This window comes from Lipotes vexillifer, unplaced genomic scaffold (genome assembly GCF_000442215.2).
Source record: "Lipotes vexillifer unplaced genomic scaffold, Lipotes_vexillifer_v1.1 scaffold534, whole genome shotgun sequence".
Taxonomy (NCBI): domain Eukaryota; kingdom Metazoa; phylum Chordata; class Mammalia; order Artiodactyla; family Lipotidae; genus Lipotes; species Lipotes vexillifer.
In genome coordinates, this window is record NW_006787833.1 from 3,862,326 (window position 1) to 3,883,889 (window position 21,564).

At 48.0% G+C, this 21,564-nt stretch overlaps 1 protein-coding gene across 1 annotated transcript in view; it reads left to right on the forward strand.

Annotated features, from left to right (window-relative positions):
- Positions 1-3,183: 3,183 nt before the first annotated feature.
- BEND7 (BEN domain containing 7) overlaps positions 3,184-21,564 on the forward strand; it is a 159,918-nt gene continuing 141,537 nt past the window's right edge. Inside the window, exons 1-2 of the mRNA XM_007460904.1 lie at positions 3,184-3,244; positions 5,485-5,568. Coding sequence (XP_007460966.1) covers positions 3,184-3,244; positions 5,485-5,568 — 145 coding nt within the window. The remainder of the gene's footprint in view (positions 3,245-5,484; positions 5,569-21,564) is intronic.

Consider the following 21,564-nt stretch of genomic DNA (forward strand, 5'->3'; position numbering starts at 1 on the left):
ATTGCAAGAAGGCGGCCATCTCCATGCCAGGAAGAGAGCCCTCACTAGGAACTGACCCTGCCAGACCTTGATCTGGGACTTCTAGCCTTCAGAACTATGAGAAAGTAAATTTCAATTTTTGAAACCACCCCATCTACTATATTTTGTTATGGCAGCCCAAGCAGCTATTAGCTACCACTTGAAGCAATCTCTTTCTATCTAAACATCTTAATTAATCTTTACTTAATGCTAATTATGAATATATACCTTTTTGTTATATAAAGGCACGGTGGAGAATAAACAAATATTTGTTGATTTTCTCTACATGTTAATAGGACAGGCCTGACCTATGGCCTCTGGAGACCAACTTGCTCACAGACCATTTTTGTTGAGCCAGGAAAAAAGGTCAAGGAGAATGATCATTATTTTAAAACATTATCACAATGAAACATTTTTTCTTAACTGTATCAAAATTATTTTCTTAAGCAAATGGAATTCATATTCCCACTTGAACTGAAAATGCTAAGTTGTTAATATCCCCCTAGGGATGTGCTTCCTGGTATGTCACCTTCAATGATTTTATCATAGCTTAAGCATAATAAAAATCTCATTGTATGCTCCAAGGCATGAACGATCCTAAATGTTCCTCAATCAGTACAGTGCTCAGCCTTGTGGCTTCTGGAATAACATTTTTGTTTGTTTGTTTTTATTTATTTTATTTGTTTATCTTTGGCTGCGTTGGGTCTTTGTTGCTGTGCATGGGCTTTCTCTAGTTGCAGTGAGCGGGGGCTACTCCTCGTTGCGGTGCGTGGGCTTCTCATTGCGGGGGCTTCTCTTGTTGCGGAGCACGGGATCTAGACACGCAGCGGGCTTCAGTAGTTGTAGTGCGCGGGCTCAGTAGTTGTGGATCGCGGGCTCTAGAGTGCAGGCTCAGTAGCTGTGGCGCACGGGCTTAGTTGCTCCACGGCATGTGGGATCTTCCCGGACCAGGGCTTGAACCCGTGTCCCCTGCCTTGGCAGGTGGATTATTAACCACTGTGCCACCAGGGAATTCCTGGAATAACATTTTTAAAGACATTACAAAAAAAGAAAGAAAGGGTCCCAGCCCAGGGAGCAGCCTCATACGCTTTGTTTCTTTAGAAATCTTCAAAACATCTTTAGGTGTTTGATTTTAAAGAAAGGGGAAAAAAATGGTAGAGAACCAAATAGGGTAGTTGATCAACCCTTGTGATCACGTTAATCCCTTCTGCCACCTTTTAGAGCTCCAAAAAAATCTATATAAAATTTTGTCCTGCACATATTTTCTTGGAAAAGGCCCTGAGCTCTGAACATAATCTCCAAGGAGAAAGTGACCAAAAAAGTAAAGAACCTCTTATTTAAGGGTTTGCTTTAGCGAACTCGGTGAATGGTCCTCTCTCTCACCTCCAAGCCAGGTATAACCAGCCTCCCCACTTGCCACATACAGGCCACCTAACATAAGACCTCAGAAGGCATACCAGTTTCTGCTTCCACTCGTTGCCGGGTTACCTTGTTCCTTGATTTAATTTCCTGGTGTGTATATGTTTACTCAGGTTGCTGTCTCCTCATTTAAGCGAGAGTCGCAGTGGAACCTGTTACCACACTTATCAACATACCCTTTCCCCTTATTCCTCTCTACTCTTTTGAGGCCACCTGAACTTGTCACAGTGCTGGATGGGTTGTCCATCTCTTTACTCTCTTTGTGTTCTAGTCTAGAGATGATCAGTTTGGTGGCGGTACTCTTAAGCTTGTCAGATCACATTTCTGTCCCGCCAGTCCCAGGTGGTATAGAATTCTCTTCCATTCCCACAATAAAGTTGTTGTGAGAAAGCAATGGTGTGCTCTTAGCTCCCTAGAAAAGAATATTGTATAAAACTAATACAAGCTTTCGGTTTCCTCCAATTATTCTGGCATTGTCACACCAGAAGGCAGAGCTCTCTGCACCTGCCTTGGCCATTTCTTCCCTAAGAGTCAGCAGAGCGCTCGGGCACCCCCTGACGTCGCACCGCTCACCCCTTCCACCCTCCCCAAAGCCCCCATTTCAAGTTCTCTCCTTGAACAAAACTCCCGATCTTCCTACAACCCTCCTCGTATTGGGGTAAAGAACTGAAGCTCAGTCTTTTCCATACTCGGCTCATCAGACAATTCTCAAATCTCTTTTCCTTGCAGAGCGCAGATGGGTAAGTTTTTGGGTTTCGGTTGATTTTTTTTCCCCCCCTAAAACTTGCCTGAAACCAGTGAGTCTGGCCCTCGCACACCCGGAATCCCAAGGCGAGGAGTGGGATGGCCAGGAGGGTCCCCGACACCCAGGGCTGTTGAGAACGAGATCGGCCCCGGGGAGCGACGAGGAGACGCAGGCGAGCTCGAGGCCCGGAGCCGGGCCCCCCGGGCAGCGGCGCCCCGGCTCGCCGACCCCCGCGGCGCCGGCGTCCGGACCCCCGCGCCGGGCAGGGCCCTCGGTCCTGGGGGGACGGGAGGGCCGGCCGGCCGGGCCGAAAGCGCCGCGCCGCGGCCTCCGGCTCCTCCTCGAGGCCAGGCCGGTGGGTGGCGGCGGCCCGGGTCCCCGGGGACGGCGGCAGCCGCGCTCCGCCAGCAGGTGGCCCCGGGGTCCCGGCGGCGCCGCCTCCTCCCGGCGCCCCTCCTCCCGCGGGGGCGGTCAGCGCCCCGACCCGGCTGGCACCCCGCCGCCGCCGCCGCCCTCAGCCCGCCCGAGGCGTCCCCGGGTGCCGCTGCCGCTGCCGCCGCCGCGTCCGGAGCTGCGCCCAGGCCGACCCGCGGCGAGCGCCCAGGGCGCCGGCAGCCCCGGCCCGCCCTCCCCGCCCCCAACTACTCGCTCCCCAACGGAAAGTTCGGCTCCGGCGGCGTCTCGCCCGGCAGCGGGGATGAGCCAGGGTCGGGGGGCGCGCTGAGCGGCGGCCAGGAGGGGGCAACTTCTCCCGGGAGAGCGCCTCCCGCCGGGCCCCGCCGGCCGCAGCCCCCGGCGGGCTCGAGTGGTTTTTCCCTTGCCTGTGCCTCCCCCCTGCGGATCCAAGAGACGGACCTAGGTCTCCGCGCTCCCGCTGCCGGGTGACAAGAGCCAGCGTCGCCGCCGCCGCCTCGGCCGCCGCTCCCTCCGTCCCTCCGCCCGGCCGGCCGGCCGCTCCCGGCCGCAGCCCCTGCCCTGCCCGCCCGCCTGCCCGCCGCACCATGGAGTTCTCGGAGAGGAAGCGGAGCAGGAAATCCCAGAGCTTCAAACTGGTGAGCCGAGGTAAGCGGCTGGCCGGGCCGGGCCGGGCCGGGCGGGGGGCGTGCGGGCGGCGGAGCGAGGACTTGGCGCCGCGTAAACAGCCCCCGGCCCCTTGCCCGTCGCCCGGGCCGCGCAGCCAACTCCCGGGGGGCCGGGGCTCCCGGGACCCCCGGTCCCCTCCCGAGGGGGGGCTGCGGCCGCCGGGCGGCGAGGAAAGTTGTGCCGGTGGGGGAGGCAGGATGTGATTCCGCGTAAACAAGTCGGAGGGCACATCAGGAAATTAGCAAACAATGACACTTGGGGCGCGGAGAGCCTTCTTTGGTATTCCACTCCTGTGGCTCGGCAGCGGGGTGGGGGAGGACGCCTCACCATCAGGCGGTGCGGACACCAACCCGGACCAGTGCTTGTGGTGGGTTGGGGGTCGGTGTGTTTTCCAACCCCCAAAGAGGAAGAAGAAAGATGTTGGTGGCGTTTGGAAGATGGAGAAAGACGCTCATTAGGTGTCCAAGCCCAAATAAGAATTGTTGACATTCAACATCTTTTCTGGGTACGTTATTTGGCCTGGAAAGGTGTTTTGGAGTAGATCACTTATCCGTCAGGTAAGTATTAAAAAAAAAAAAAAAAATCCAGCCGACCCCTGACGATTTAACAGGTGTACACCGCAGTCTCTGGGCTTGGGTTTATTTCATCAGGCGAGGGGAAAGTTGAATAGTCCTGCCTGTGGTCAGTGACTTGTTAAGAGTCTCTGTTTTTCCTGATGTGACTTCGAAAAACGATGAGAACGTAAGGGCAGACGTAAAAATGTGTCTATCAAAATGCATCGTGTCACCTTAGAGGCAGGTGACTTTTTTCTCCCCATCATGTCACAAGTCCCAACGTTGAGTTTAGAATGCTCCTGTTTAAGTATCGCCTTTGAATCAGCTTGAAGTCAGAACCAAACCAGAGAACCTGTCCACTTTGGTCCTCTGTTGTTTTATCTAGCATGGGCATCAGAGCAGAGAGCAAGGCGATTGTGTTACCAACCTGGAGAAGTCCCATGTAAGCTGATGAAAATTAGAGGGCGATTGCAATTTCCAGCTAAGCTGAGCTAACTATGATGCAGATTCAGTAAAGCCTGCTTTGGGTTACTCTGAAAATGGTTTGATTATAGACATTTTGCAGATCTACTCCTGTTTCCTCCTATTGAGCTCGGATACTGTTTAATGAAAAAAGCCTGAAGTCGTTTTACGTATTCAAAATATTTGGCTTTTCCTTGTCTCTACGTACAGTGTTGATTGCTCAGTCATTTGTACTTTAAAAGTCCCTCCATATTTGACTGGCCTGTTGGTCTATCTGATTCATTCTGGAATGTAGGCTGCTTTCTTATTTATGACCTCAGGGAACGTACTACTTTATCTTAAAAGTGAGAGGAGTTTTGTAGACCTTGTCCTGGGAGGTCTAAGGCCCCAAAAAGGGAATCGCTGTTAACAAGGGACGTAGTCTAGTTTCTTACCTAAGCGATCCTACTTTTTACAAACAGACAACTGCCAAAGCACAGTAGCCTCTATAGAGAAGCTTGTAAAATACTGTGTCTTAAAGTTTGACTGACATAGCAAGTTTGTTTTTTTCCTTTTTTTAAAAAAAAAATTATGGGTCTGATTTTTCTCTCTACTCTGCAGGTGCATTTTTAGAACATAAACAGTTGCATGTTAAAGTGCGGTAGCTGAAAGCAAGACTCACTTTCTTATCCAAATTATACTATACTTGAAATAACAAATCAGTATTTTTCATGTGTGCTTGCCTGTAAGCTGCTCGAAGCCTGGGGTTTTTCTGGGTAAACTGAGAGTACCAGGTAACTCTAAAGCATACTATTCATCTTCTCATGAAAATGGGTTGTAGAGATAAATTTGGCATCTTCCCTGGCCTCTGATTGGGCAAGGTTCTTTCTATTCCTTGTAAACATACTTGTCATTTGGAAGAAAAGAAGCCTCCTATGTAATTGGCATCTGTGGGCCAAATTTCCTGCGAAAACTGTGTGATCAAGCAGAGCCGTTTTCTAAAGTCAAAGTAATAATTTCAAGTCTGTGTACGTCTCCAGAGTAAGCAAAGCTGTAGGGATGACCAGTGACTACAAATTCTGTGATTAACAGAGTTCTCAAAAATTATATTTATAAATTAAAGTGTAGCTTATACCTACTATATATAGAGATGCTAGCCCTTCTTGCTGATTCACATCTTGTAGGTCATTAGAATTCTAATTTTTCGTTGTCTTCTCACCCCAGATTATCACCATGAGGTCTGTAAGATCTCAGAATTGAGCACCGATGTTAATGGGAAGGCCAAAGAGACACAACCCATTTTTTTAGGTAGGTTCTTATGTCAATGAATTTCTCAGCAAGACAGCATGGCCATTTGCAATTAGAGAGAAGGAAGGAAAAAAAAAAAAAAAGATTGTGCCAGAATGGGAAATGTCTGCCATTGCTTAATGTATGACATTCTTTTCAAGACCTTTTATTTTACGGATTGCCAATATATCCCTTATTAACATTGCTAAAAGTTGTAATTTCAGACATAAATGTTTATTAGTGTCTACACACAGTGCTAATTATCACTCACACCCAGAGCCAGATGCTGACCGTGCACTTCTGTGGCTCTGCATTCACCCCATTTACATTGCATATTCACTGGCATGCTTCACTGGCAATAGTTTGTGTAATTGGGGTATTACATCTTTGACATCTGGGTAACAGAAATTCAATTTCCAAGAAGCTGCTATTGGTTTGGTTTTGCCTCTGCCTTGGGTGGGATAGAGGATTAATACGCTGTCTGACGATAATGTCCCTTCACCTCTGTGGCCTGGTTGCTAATCCTGCCATGACAAAATTAAATTAACTCTCCAGCCAAAAAGTGGAAGGAAAAGAAAAGTGTGATTGTCCGCCGAAACACCTCTTGATAGGACTAGCGATCACGGAGCCACTTCTCATCTGTCTGGCTTTGTTTTCATTTCACACCAGCATCGGTGGTCAGAGAGAAGAGCCAGCCTTTGCTCTCCCCACCCTCCTTCCCAGCTCACCCCAGGGCCAAGCAGAGCAAAGCAGCATCTTGGAGGCCATCCGACAAGAGTAGCTGCGTGATGGATAAGTAGGTCCCCCAAGATGCTGCCCTTCTCTCCAAGTGTGGTTTTTGGTGCACATACTATACCTGAGGGGCCTTGCCTGTGCAGTTTGTTATTTGCAGACCATGAGCCCAAAATTACATGATTTAGGATTTTTCCACGAAGAATGAGGTACCCGTGAGGTTGGAGTGGAGGGTACATCATGGCGCTTGGCCTTCACCTTGCCCATCCCCAATACCTCCTCGAGCCCCAGGGACAGGGTGAGAGCTGGGTGCCGCACACGAGGAAACAACACGGGAGAGGGTCCTGGCAAGAGCCATTGAAAGCAAGGGCCAGAATGGCCGTATCTCTGGGGAGAGTTGATAGGTCTTAAGGAAGCAGGATGTATGCTCAGACCCAATGTACTGCCAATTAAAATAACGAGGAAGCCAGGCAGTGGGGCGTTCTCACTCTTTTGCTTTGAGGAAGAGAAAGGGTGGGTTGCAAAGGACCAAGGAGTCAAACAGATAATGAGTAGAGGTAAAAGAGGAGGGAAATAATGGCATTTCTTCCACAAGTGAGCACCAGAGGCACACGAATCTTTCCATCCAGGCAGAGAGCATGACTGAGGCCAGCCAGCACTGTTCTTAGCACCTGTTTACTGTTCAGAGGTCTAGAACCCAAAACGTTCACAGTCAAGCGAAACGCTAAGACCCAGCAGGAGGATATTCCTGGACTGTACTCTCTTCAGTTCCTTCAACTTACTCAGAATCCTGTATTTTCAGTTCCCTAAACTCGATCGGTTGGAAATTCTATATATCAAAGCACCACTCGATCTAACCATTTGAAATGAAGAACTTGCCTATTAGTAGAAAAACGTACATTTATCATAAAAAAGAACATCACATCCTTGGTTTCATTCATCTCCAACAAAACAGGCTTTTCCCCCCTTTCTGCTCCCTACTTGGAAAATGGTGAGGGCGCTATACAGTAGGTGGATTCTGGGTACGAGAGAGTGAAGGAGGCAGAGCAGGGAGATGCTAGCGCTCAGAATTCGGTAAAAGGTAAACTCTCCACGGGGCAGGCCTGGCTTCGTTTTTCCTAGCTCGAGTCCAGGAAGATAAGAGAACATCAGTGAAAGGCCAGGCTTGGGATAAGTTTCTCAGTTGTTGGTCAGGGAGGCCTTTGACATCAAGAGACAAAAGATGGACCAGCTTAAAAAATGCCTGGGTTGGGGCTTCCCCGGTGGCGCAGTGGTTGAGAGTCCGCCTGCCGATGCAGGGGACGCGGGTTCGTGTCCCGGTCCGGGAAGATCCCACATGCCGCGGAGCGGCTGGGCCCGTGAGCCATGGCCGCTGAGCCTGCGCGTCCAGAGCCTGTGCTCCGCAACGGGAGAGGCCACAGCAGTGAGAGGCCCGCGTACCGCAAAAAAAAAAAACCAAAAAACAAACAAACAAAAAATGCCTGGGTTATTGTCAGTCTTCTGCTCATTCTGGGAAAAGTGTGATATGGTTCCCAGAGAACATTTCTCTCTTGTGATCTTCAGGTCAGTTTGGAAAAGAAAAAAAAAAAAAAAAAAAGGGGAAGGGGAAATGACGTAAACCTGATTTCTAGAGTAATTGAGAATAGTTACTAATAGCACATGAGAATCAGAATTCTGTTGTTGACAGTGGAATAAAGTGGACTTTTATTTAGCTAATAGTTCTTATTCACAAATGTAAATCACGTTTGTTTCGTAAATGGCTTGAGTCTACCCATAATATTACTCATTATGGCGTAGAATTCTGCGTGAGGTCTGTGACATCCAAGGGAGTTTGTTAGCAAAATAGCAGAACTGTTTCACCTATAACGCATTCCTCTAACATGGCCCTCGGGATGCTGTATGGGATTTTCTGTGTTCAAACGTACATACGTGTCATCTTTGATACTATCTGCGCCTATAAGATTACAGTTCATGTCTCAGGGAAAGAGAACGCTCCAGAATCTGGCAGAGGTTCCCACCTCAAATCAGTTTCCTCAGAATATTTTCAGGCTGTTGATTCATGCAGCACATCCAGCGAGGTAGGATAGCTCAATGGTGTGAATGGCTTGGCTGAGCGCTTTGGGTGTTCCTCACACATTTTTAACTTGATAGCAGGATCCGAAGAGGTTACTTTACCCTGTGGACATTGGCTTTGTCAAGTTGGCCGTGATGGGCCACTATAAAGATTGGGTCACTATTTTGGAGAAAACAACTTAATTCGTTTTGATCAATTCAACAGGTATTTTTTTGAGAATATATGACGAACTCAGCACTTTTCTAGAGTGGCAGTGGGGTCAGGGGAAACCAAAGAAGTGGATAGGACAGGGACCCTGCTCTCAAGGATTAAAATCCAGTTGGGGTGATAGGACAAATTCAGGACACAGTGAAGGAGCAAAATTCAGTCACCTGTAACAGCTGCGGTTGTCTGGGTGCTCGCTCTGTGCCCAGCATTGAGTCCAGTACTTGACGTGAAGGATCTCATTTACTCCTCAGAGCAAATCTGTGAGAGTCATCACCATCCCTGTTTTGTAGATGAGACTTAGAGGTGTCAGGTGGGCTGCCACAGGTCTCCCAAGGGACAAGCGCCATAGCCGGGACCCCACGCAGGTCCACCTGAGCTGGAAACACCCCAGAGCATGCACAGCGTGTGTGCATGATAAATCACAAACGTGAACCTTCAGGGCAATGAGCAAAAGCAGAGCTGGGAGGGAAGGATCACATTCAGGGTCGGGTGGAAAGCTCTGGAAGGGGGAGATCTCGAACTAGGGGAGGATTTGGGTAGGCAGAGGGGAGCTGGAGAAGATTCCAGGTGGGAGGTGATGTGAGTCTTGGCAGAGGGCTGAGCATCACTGTCATCGGACTTTAAGTGCCAGGTGCACTTCGTAGTTTGGACAGCGCTGGCGCATCTGTCGTCCCATGACTTTTACAGTGGACCCGTGCGGTAGCCTGGGTGGTGTTGTTATTCCCACTCCCCAGAGGAAGAAACTGAAGCTCAAGTGACTCGCTCCTAAGTAGCAGAACCTGGAGTAAATCCAGGTCTCCTATCCAAAGATCTTTTGCCTCCGCCTGGTTGAGCCAGGCAAATCCCAAGGATCATCGGAGAGGCCTCAGCCGGCAGCGAGGCACTTTTAGGAAGTATTTTAATGAGACAGTGAACTTACTATTCATAATAACTATAATACAAACATTTCATAAAATCTTTTATATTTGGATTTTGTTCTAGATTTACTATTATAATAGATAAATATGAAACATGTCTATTTTTCAGGTGTCTGGTCCATTTATTCATTCAGATATTTATTGCACTCCAATTATGTGTCAGGCCCTGGTCTAGCTAGTTGTTCCTTTTAATATAAAGTCTGTGACACAACTTTCAGAAGATGAAGCTCAGGGTGCAGTCGCCAAGCCAAGTGAGCAGGGTCTAGATCTCTGATATTCTGAATCTCTTTTCAATGGCTTTCTTGATGACAGCAGCCTCTACCAGGGTCCCCAGAGTCTCGAAATTCTCTTTGAGTTAGAAATGCAGCCAACAAGAGTAGGTGTCATTCATGGAGTTTGCTGTGTGTCAGGTACCATGCTAAGAACTTTGTTACCCCATTATTTGTCCCATAAAAGATATCATTATTTCCACTTCACAGACGAGGAATTTGAGGATTTCACAGAGCAACTCAGTGACAGAACCAGGATACAAACCAGGGTCTGTCTGTCTCCGAAACCATGCCCTTAACCATGGGAAAGGCTCGTGCAAATGAACTCCTGGCTGGGACCCCAATATGTACAGAAGTGGAAGGGGAGTGGGGCAGCCAGGAGCAGGCGGAAGAAGCCCAGAGCACCTTGTCCCATGTCCCACCCTCCTCTGCCGGCCTCTGCAGAACTGTCAGGGTGCCCTCATCACTGTGTAAAAGCCTCTTGTCCAGATGGTTTCCGAGAATTCCTGCGGCACTGAAAGTATATCTGGTTCTACCGTGGGTCCAAAAATGGCTTCAAAAACAAGAGCAAGCAAAGTCCGATTTGAGAGCCTCTTGAGGAGACCTAAACAATGATGGCTTCTTTCAATATAAGTGCACATAAGTACACGTGCTTCTGTAGCTGTGGGTGCAGACTTAGTTGTCCTTGGAGAACACTTACTTTATTGCCTGAAGTTCTGGAGCTTTTGCTGCTAGGCCTGTCCCATACTTCCATTAATCACTGAGTTAACATCATAACCACACCATGAGGTAGGTGTTATGTCCCTTAGACAAATGGGAAGCTGAGCTCAGAGATGACAGTGACCTGCCCAAGGTCACACAGGAATTAGTAGCTGGCCCCACTTTAAATCGGGTGCTTTGACATCTAGTTCTGTCCTCTTTTCCTTAAGCCAGAGTGGCCTGTCCTCCCCGTCCCCTTCTGCCCACACGAGCTGATCTTAGTATGTAATTCATTATTCTCTCCCCTGCTCAGAGACTTAAGTGCCTTCTCATGGATTCTAGGGTCAAGGTGAAATCCCTTAACTGAGTCTTGAGTATCCACAGGCTGCCCCTAATCTGCATCACCATCTTCAACTTTGATGTAACTTACCTCCCTGGAACCCAATTGCCCCCCCAGCAAAGTAGGACTTCCAGGTGAGAAAGGGGGCCCCACCACGGGTAGAAGGAAAGAGGGCGGCCAGAGGCTTGGGCGCAGGGAAGCCGGGGACCCATTTAGGAAGAAAGGAGCTAAGGTTTGTTTAACATCCACCAAGGTCGGAAAACCCCAGCTTGAATCTCAGGTTAACAGTTCAGCACACCTCGGACAAGACTCTTGAGGGTTTCCTTTATCTTCCATAATGCAATACTGGTGGTGGTCCTGAGCCCCTCATCAGATGTCCTGACAGCATGCAGGACGCCCTATACGGTGAAACACTTTTTCAAACTAGAAAATGCTGTATTCTTATTTTTATCCCCTTCTCCCTTCTCCTCTGACTTAGAGGTTATGCTTTCTTCTTGGACACCTCAGCACTAAATAGGAATACCGCTCTCCTATGGCACTTACCATGGACTGCCTAGTAGTTCCTCATTTTTTTTGTTTTGTTTGTTTGTTTTTGCGGTACGCGGGCCTCTCACTGCTGTGGCCCCTCCCGCTGCAGAGCACAGGCTCCGGACACGCAGGCTCAGTGGCCATGGCTCACGGGCCCAGCCGCTCCGCGGCACGTGGGATCTTCCCAGACCGGGGCACGAACCCGCGTCCCCTGCATCGGCAGGCGGACTCTCAACCACTGCGCCACCAGGGAAGCCCATAGTTCCTCATTTTTGTACGTGCCTTTGCTGTGCTCCAGGTCACCCCAAACACTTCCCACGTTGAACTGTGGTCGTTTTTGCCCCATGTCTCCTCATGTACATTGGAGGATCACAGAGAAAGTGGGACCTGGATTCTGTCTTGAATCCTTAAGACCACTTAGCACAGCATTTTGTTTGATCACAGTAGGTACCCAAATTATCGGTACTCAAATCTGCGTTATCTCATTGCATGAGTGTACTGGATACGGTTGCATAGGACTCTGAAGATTTGCTTTCAAATATTCTACCGTGGGCTTCCCTGGTGGCGCAGTGGTTAAGAATCCGCCTGCCAATGCAGGGGACACGGCTTCAATCCCTGGTCTGGGAAGATCCCACGTGACGCGGAGCAACTAAGCCCGTGCGCCACAACTACTGAGCCTGCGAGCCACAACTACTGAGCCCCCGTACCTCAACTACTGAAGCCCGCACGCCTAGAGCCGGTGCTCCGCAACAAGAGAAGCCACTGCAATAAGAAACCCGCGCACCACAGCAAAGAGTAGCCCCCGCTCGACGCAACTAGAGAAAGCCCGCGCACAGCAACAAAGACCCAACTCAGCCAAAACTAAATAAATAAATAAATAAATAAAATATACTACCGTCTTGAGATTTTAGAGACAGTTAGCGAGCCAAAGATATGCCTCATTTAACCGAAGAAGCTTTGGTCATGTACTAAGCTAGCGTAGAAATTGGGGATTTCTGTTGTTGATGGGTGAGAAACAACTCGAAATATAATTTTTTTTTCAAATCTAGAAAAGACCAAAAAGGAGAGGAGCTCGCATATGAAAGCAGCGGCATGTTGCAAACCTAAACTGAAAAATAACATATGTTCTGCTGGCTCCGTACTCCGCTGTGATTTTGGCACACCTTTATAAAGGGGCTGAAGACTGTCCTGTCCTGTTTGTAAGCCCATGTTTAGAACTGATTGTCTGGTTCTCGGGCTCCACCTGCAGCAAGTTTTCCTACCTGGATTTAAGAAAATCCATGCATTAAGTAGCAGCAGACCTTGGTGAATGGCCCGTTTGGGAACCCTGCCCCACCCCCATCGCACAACTGCACGCACCTGTCTTTCTGTTTCTCATAAGAGCTCGGTGTGGGTCAGCAACCGCCGTATAAGTGAAACGTGTGATGGGTTGTGAGAGTTGGCTTTTCCAGTAACGATCACGACCGCATCGCTGAAACAAAGAAATCTTCATGAGGGACAGAATCTAAGAAGATGTCTTAACAATTTAGCCTCCCTGGTTCCCATGGGAATATGGATCTTTCCTTTTGGAGGAAAAGAGCACGGCCATCCATAAGGTGAAAGAAAGACTCCGGAACAGTGTGTTTTGCATCTCAAAGTTGAAAATAGATCTAGGACGTTTATGCAACAAGTCTGTTATTCTTGAAAGTAACAGATTATTGGAGAGAACACTACCTGGGAAGGAATGTTAGTGCAGTAGCAGGATGCATGCTGGGACCTATGGTGACTGAGGCAGGGGGCACATGGAGGGCCCCTGGAGAATCGCGCCCTTGCCTGAACCTCCGGTTGTCTGTGGCTTTCAGATTAGGACCCAGATGACACATAAGACCCTGCACGAACTGCCACCTGCCTGCCTCAAGCTTATTCCTGACACTGGCCTTCCCACCAAACCACTTCCCATTCCTGCAGCGGCCTCACTTCCCCTCTTTACCTCTTCGCCTTGGTGGCTGCACAGACCACCTCCTCTGCTGACAACCCCGCACCTGCACCATGCTCCCTTCGCTTTGCTTGGCTCTTATCCCTAAAGGCTCCAAGTTGACTTCTTCCAGGCAGTCTTCTCTGATTTCTCCCTCCCCTCTCCTTCCACAGCATCTCTACCAAAGCGAAGGCACTGCCAGTTTACTTCTGTCTCTCCCCTCTGGGTTGGAAACTCCCTCACGGTCATCTCTGTGTCCCCATCGCCCAGCACCACACTGGTCACATCACAGGCATCCAAGGATGCTTGGTGAATGTGCCAGGAGCCCGATTTCAAATTAAAAATAAAGTAGCGAGATCAGCCACCTTGAAGCTTTATCATTCACCTCTTTTACCTCCCAGCTCCCATCCTGGCTGCACGAGGTGAAAATCTACACATCCTCCTTAGTAGCTACCTGGACCTCACATGGCAGGAGTAACATACACCAACACTGACAATGGAACAGTTACTTTTCATTACACATTTTTTCCCCTTTCTTATTAGGTTAACAGCAGGCCCCCTTTTATTTATTTATTTATTTTTGGCCGAGCCACACGACTTGTGGGATCTTAGTTCCTGGACCAGGGATCGAACCTGCGCCCCCTGCAGTGGAAGTGAGGAGTCTTAACCACTGGACCGCCAGGGAAGTCCCCAGGCCCCCCTTTTAAAGTTTAACTTGGGAATAGGACACCCTTGTGTGTATCCCAGCCCCCCGCCCCCAGGGCCTCGCAGGCTTAAGCTGCATGGTGTGAAGGTGCCCCTGGAATATTGCAATGCCGTGGGCTTGGCATCTGCTCTGCTGGTCCCTGCCTACAGTCACCTCTACTAACTGCCTTGCCCGTGAGATCCTCTGTTGACCGCTTGAGTCTCAGCTTGAATTCCTGCAGGGTGAGACTTCAAGCTTCCTGTGTTCCCAGTGCACAATACCTGGCACCAAGTAGACTCTCGATCGCTAATTTTGGATAAATGAATGAGGACCATGTTAAGACATGTTAAAATGTAGTTTGCCGCCAGTTATTAGCTGATCCGAGTGGGACAGCGTGTTGAGCCGAGACGGTTTTCTTGGGCAGGACTGTCCTGTGCGTGGAAGGAGGTCTAGATCTCACCCTCTGAATGTTGGCAGCATAAATACACATAAAGGTTGGGAGCATCTCACCCAGTCATTGTGATAATCAGGACTGCCCCCAGCACATGTGAGCCAGAGCGTGGTCCTTAGCAGGCCAGGGGTGTGGGGTCCTTTAGCTTTGAGTGGAGAAAAACTATTGCATTGCCATAGACTGGATGCCCTTCCCTCGCCGTTCTCTCTCAGATGCCCGTATGAAGGGGGATAACAAATGACAGAGGCTGTGATGGACCAATTCAGCTGCATCACCATCCCCGAGAAGAGAGAGATCAAAGGGCACATTCCATTTAAGGTCAGGTTACTGTGCCTCCTTTCCGCACAAAGGACAGCTTATTGCCTGCATATTTGAGCATATATTTTAAAACCATTAAGAAGTTTAGACAGATTTTCTTTCGAGATTCCAGATGATCAGTATCCTTGTAAATAAGAATCCATAAAATTGTTTTCTTGGTATTGTATTTTTTTTCCCCAGCATGTACAAATATATACTGTGTTATTTGAATTCCAAGCGTTTTACAATTTTTTTTTTTTTAACTTGGAAATCAAATTTTATATCTGAAAGGTTAATGGAGAAAACTGATTATGCTATCTGGTAACCAAATGTGTGATGAGACCTTTGTCTCTGTAATTAACAGCAAGGAACTTTTATAGTTTCATAAAATTGAATGCTACATAGAGTATTCTGTGAGCATTTGTTTGGACGAGGTGTCCAAAACAGAGATGTTTATGGATGATATAAAGTTGAACTGAAATGTAATGCAGGTGTCTGCTGTGCATCTCACAGAATTTCTCATTGTTGAAATGGAAGCCAGAAGATTAATAACTTGACTTTGTCGTGATAAAATAAGTAATGTGTTCTTGGAACAGTGGTATGGCACATAAGTTACTTAGTAATTCCAAGAATCTTATCCTGTTCCAGGAATAATATCCTGAACAATCTATTTTTATAGAAAAAGTTGATGCAACATAATAGCCTACGAAGTTGCTTGTATGGCTAAAGGAATTATATCTCAAACGTGACTTGACACCCACACATAAAGTGTAAAGAACCCCACAGAAACGCAAGGTTAAGGCACATCTTTTTTTTTTTCTTTTTTTTTGCGGTACGCAGGCCTCTCACTGTTGTGGCCTCTCCCGTTGCGGAGCACAGGCTCCGGACGCGCAGGCTCAGCGGCCATGGCTCACGGGCCCAGCCGCTCCGCAGCATGTGGGATCTTCCCGGACCGGGGCACGAACCCGCGTCCCCTGCATCGGCAGGCGGACTCTCAACCACTGCGCCACCAGGAAAGCCCTAAGGCACATCTTGAAAGGAAGAAGTCAGGAGGTGCAAAAGTAAGGGTTCTTCTGTGAACATTAACTCACCCTCCTCACACGTATATAATTTTTTCAATTACCAGCAAGACTTTAATGGGCACCTTAATAAGCATCGTGTGAAATACGGTGGAGCAGCGCTTGCTGCAGGAATGGGGTCTCCAGCCAGCCCTGTGAGCTGTTTAACTCCGCCCTGAAAGCGGGAGCAGTGCAGCCGTGAGGGGCTCAGACCTAATCCATCTTCCTCTGGTTCCCTTTGGACATTTTGGGTAACTCAGTCTTATCCTTTGTGAAATGGGGGAAACGGTGCCCTGTCTGTCGTCTTCGATAAACTAGGAAGGCGCTGAGGATGAGACGCGTTCCCTTGGGAGAGCTTGCCTAAAAGACACGATTGACTCTAGGCACCAAGTGGCCTCATCTTGCAAACCCCACGCCCCACGGAAACCGGGAGAACTTCCGTCACAAATGTTGGTTGACGCCTTGTACATCAGTAGCGTTTTGGGGTTTCTTTTTCCCCAGCTTTCCTCAACAGTAGCGTCCCAGCATAGCTGATACTAGAATTAACCCATTCCTGTATCCATTGGTAGGTCTTTATTGAGCAGCCCCTGGTGCCAGGCTAGGAGATTTGACAGCCCACTAGGGTGTGACAGGAACACAGAATCAGGGGACCTCACCTGGGGAGTTAAAGGATGTGACCCTTGAGAAGAGGATATTTAAGCAGAGAAAGACTGGAAGAGTAAGTATGGGGATGGGGCCGAGGCTGTGAGTCGTCCAGGAAATGACAGGGCCCCAAGAGCCGAAGACCTTCCTTAGAGCTGACGCAGGGAGCCCTCTGGCCATCCAGGACAGTCGCTAATGGGATTCGGATTTAATTGTCCTGAAGTGAGGCCTGGGTGCTGGTATTTTGTCACAGTTGTCCAGGTGATTCTACTGTGTGTCAGACCCCAGAGCTGCCATTTAGAACAAGGCGAGACGTGGCAGTAGCCAAGGCTGGAGGAGCCCCCAGCGCGAGCGCTGGCCCCCATCCCCAGGTGGCCGGCATCCCACCAAGGCAGTCCACGATGTGATGCGGTTTGCATTTCTGAAAGATCACCCTGGCTTCAGGATGGATGTGTCTGGGCGGGGAGCAGTGCTGAGGGCTTTTGGCCGTAGCCCCATCAGGTGGTAATGGGAGGTGAGTGGAAGGACTGAAGAGCAATCTAGAAGTTATAATAAGCAGGACTCGGTGATTAATTGGCTGTGAGAGGGGAGGGATGGGAAATGAGGCCCAGGTTTCTGGCTTGGACAGCGGGTTGGTGCTATTTATTAAGGCTCGGGGATAGTCATCATAAAATACATTCTTGGATGTGATTTTAAGGTTGCTCTTGAAATGTGCAAGTGGAGCCGTCCAGTGGGCAGTTGGATATGTGGGCCTGGAGCCCCGAAGTGGGATCGGGGCTCCCACAGACAGATGGTCGCTGGAACCAGAGAGAGGCTGGGGGATCCAGGAAGTGTGTGGAGAGGCCCCGGGGAAACTTGGCATTTACGACAGTGGCCGTGACCTGTAAGTGCGTGGTCAAGTCAGTTTAGCGGATTGTCACCAACAGGAACAAAAAGAAGAAAAAGAAGAGAAATAGAAAATATCAGAGTGTCTTACATGCAGGAAGGATAAATTGGTGAAACTTTGGTTTTCTTGCTGTGAATCACAATCAAAAAAGTTGGGAAGCCTCTGATTTAAGCTGTGGTTGCCTCACCCCTGGAGACTTCCCCTAGGCCTCACTCAGGGAAGGTGACCACTGCCAACCTCCAGGTGCCTTTGGGCCCAAAGTCATCAGAGTTTCTTGAGATTCTTGGAAGAGAAAGGTGCTGTGAATGTGATCCGTTTTCATCATCATTAACAATATTTACATTGAAGATGAAACTGTACGACAGCATGTGTGTTTAAGTTGGAATATTTTTAAAACTTTAAATGACTGAAGAAATATACTACCGCCAGTCCTTAATCTTGTTCATCCTTAACTGACCCACGGTGTAAATATGTGAATTAACGTCTCAGTCGGGAGGGGGGATGTGTACTTCTGTACTAGCGTTCTTTTTGAGTTTTCTGTACAGTAGAGCAGAGGGTCAAGGTTTCAGATTATATTGAAAAGGATTGTCTTTCCAGACAGTAAATTATGAACATTTTCTCTCATATTGAATGAAGGCAAGATTTTGGTTATGCTACTCTAGGAAAATGGAAGCAGCCCTTGATCTACAATCTTGTTATATTTTTCCTGTGTGTATTGCCAGCCTTCGAAGACTTTTGCTTTATGTTTCACAGAATCATGAACAGAAAAAAATTCTTATTCTGCTTTTTCCAAGTTAAAATATTTGGCTTGTGTAGAGCCAACAGGACTCACATGAACCATGTTTTGAATTTATAGGACACGCCTGGGCCGCCTTCTTTTAGTTTGAAACAGTACAACTAAGTTGGACTCCATAAACATAGCTTGGTCCAAAGGTTTCATTGTTTCCACCATGTGTATTAAGATAAGTAGGGGGTTAAGGTGCTGACTAGTTCAAACAGCGCCCAGCGCAGGTCACAACAGCTTCCTGGATGCCACGCAGAGGGACTGTTTCGTGGATGGAGCCCTTCCTGCCATCCAGCTAGTTAGTTTCCTGAGTGTCTTAATAGAGCAGTGAGGCTCATGGACCTTGGAGTGTGGTGGGTCTCTAATTTCTAAACTCAAAGTCTCTGTTTCCTCCTGGGTAAGATGTACTCATAACATCCGAACCTCTTAGCTTGTGATCAGGATTAAGTGTAGGCAGCATGCTCGCCAGAGGGCCTGGTACGTAGTAAGTGCTCCATAAATGGTAGCTTTAACACTTTTCCCCCTAAGTACGTCCAAATTCCTTTAAAAAATATGTGGCTTGTAATGAGCTTCAAAAGAAAGTCATCTTAGGCCTATATCCCAGGGGTTGCAGAATATGCCCCACCCAGGCCCCTCCTTCCTTGACTTTCTTTTGCTGCCGTCTCTGGCCACCTACTTCCCCTTCCTGCCCAGCTTCATCTTTCCTGGGTGACATAGAGAAGATTTTTTTTATGTCCAAAGCTGCCTCTACCAGTTGCCTTATACCCAGCTTTACATTCCCACAGGGAGAAGGTACATAATTCTTCCAGATTATTTTTTTCTTACAAAAAAGTAATACATATTCATTCCAAAACCACTTTGAAAGTTTTAACGTATAAAGTTGAAAACAAGGTATAAAGTAAAAAATCCTGTCCCAGTCACACTCTCCAGTGATAACCACTGTTTTTTTGGGGGTTTTTTTGTTTGTTTGTTTTTTGGTTGCACCAGGTCTTAGTTGCAGCAGTAGGCGGGCTCCTTAGTTGCGGCTCGCCAGCTCCTTAGTTGGTGGCACATGGGCTTCTTAGTTGTGGCATGTGAACTCTTAGTTGCGGCATGCACGTGGGATTTAGTTCCCTGACCAGGGATCAAACCCGGCATTGGGAGCGCAGAGTATTATCCACCGCGGCACCAGGGAAGTCCTGATAACCACTGTTAACAACAGTGTGTGTGTAAAAAGTACACGTGTGTGTGTTATAAAAAGGAAAATTGAATCATTCTGTGTAACGTTTTGTAACTTTTGTTTTGCTTAACCAAATCTCCATCTGTTCCACACAGGTTGAGTGTCTAGTTTGAGCCAAGTAGTTAGGCCCTGATTATCCAGTGGTGGAGGAAGTAATCATGGTCTCAGACGTCGTGGAGTTTCTAGTTTATCCTTCACTTACTTCCAAATGACTATAAAAGGTCCGTTTCATTCTTTACAGACATGTAAAGATATACTGTAATCTCATTGTACTGATATGCCATAATTCACTTATCTAATGCTCACTGATCGATGTCTGGGTGGTTCCCAGTGTCTCCCTAGCAAAATGATGCTACCGTGAATGTCCTTGTACTTGTGTCATGGGTACTTGTCTGAACGTTTCTGTAAGATAAATGCCTGTGAGTGGAATTGCCGAATTCCCTCCAAAAAGATCCCCCAACAACAGCCTATGAGAGGGGACCGTAACCCTACACCTTCACCCAAAATGGGCTTTATGAATCTATAGTTTTTGCCAAATTAATAGATAAAGAATTTCACATTATTTAATTTTCATTACATTAATAATTAGGGACCTTAAGAGATTTGAACTATTTATTTCTGGTGTGAATTGCATGTTCACGTCCTGTGCCCATTTTCCATTGTTAGTACGTGTCCTTTTCTTCATTGACTTATAAGACCTCTCCCGTGTATTTGGGATTTTAGCTCTTTGGCTTGATTATTCCTGAACATTACTTGAAGTGGTGGCTTCTGACCTACCCACTTAATGTGGCTGGAATTACAGTCCATGTCTGATGAAGGAACGTTGTATTGGGAGGCCATGTTGTATTTATTATAAAATCAAGGTTTTCCATGTTATAAGAACACTTGGGGGAGAGGAAAGTAGATAAACTCTCTGAACTGGTTGGGTAGTTCTAGTGGTATCATAGCACTCTCTTCTTCTCATAGAAGTTTATTCTCCTCTGTAGATGTTCTTTGAGGGACACATTTGAGAAGCAGTGTGACAGCCCATTTTGATTCATTTCCTGGTATTTCTCTGCTCCCCTGGCCCTTCTTGCCCTTTCTGCTTTGAAGGCCTGTTTTCCAGCCTGGACCCATGGCATTCTGTCTTGAGACCTGTCCTGGCGTCACCTCAGCCTTGATTAAAAAGAGCTCTGGCCTCCAGCCCTGGCTGTGGGTAGCCCTTGCTGGGTGCGCCTGCCCACGTGTTAGGAGAGAGGCCCTGGGTCCTTAGAATCATTGTGCATCCATCTGGGTCCCGTGCTAGGCTGTAAACTCCTGCAGGGGAGAGACCGTATCTTGTATTTTTTTTCTTTTTCTTTCTTTGCTCCCACAGTATCTCATATTTAGTAGTAGTACAGTAAATGTTTATTGAATGGATGAACGAAACTGGTATTATCTAAATAGACTTGAAAGGAACCTCGTTGTCCTTTCAGTGAAAACGCCATGTACATGCTGAGCTGCTTAATTATTTTCCACCTAAAACTCCAGCTGAACGGGAGGGTCCTCCAGCACGTGGCAGCACGCAGACGGGCTAACGCCTCCTGTTCAAAGCTTTTCTCAGTGGCATTTAGACCCCGTTGTGTCCTAGAATGGACTCCAAGGGCTGTTTCAGGACTGCGGGTTCTGGCATGTTCTCTTCAGTACAGCTTGGTTCCTCTTTATTTTGGGGGGTTCCACTTCAGATTACTGGGGAGGGAAGGGCTCACTTGGTAACCACCGCTCTGTTCTGTAGGGCTTCTCAGACCGTTCTTGCCGAGTTAGAACCCCAGGCTTGCGTATCCCTGGTAAACACGGCTGTGGTCCCTGGGGATGGCCAGTTGTGACCCTGATGGCATCTGCAAGCCAACATGGGTTTGGAGTGAGGATGCCAACCCCAGGTCTGCTCAGAGCGCAGAGTGTGCCCCAGATGCCTGCCTCTTTGGCTCACTTGTCAAGCCATGTGGTGAAGAGAGACGTGGCCTGGGCCTGATGGACCCTGCCTCCTTTTTCCTGCTGTTTCTCTCACTGCTGTCATTTGACAGGTTGTAGTTCAGCCTTTTCTGCAACATGGCTCCATGACAACTTTTACTCGTGTTTGAGAGGAGTTATTTGCAGCGTTCAGTATAAATCCTGGTCATCTTAGTATTGCTCACTGTGGAAGGGTCAGCTCTTTAGACCATAATGTCACCCAGCTTCCTCCCTGGAAGCTACAATTTGAGTCTACTTTTTCCTCATGGATAAAGAACAATGTCGGGCTTCCCTGGTGGCGCAGTGG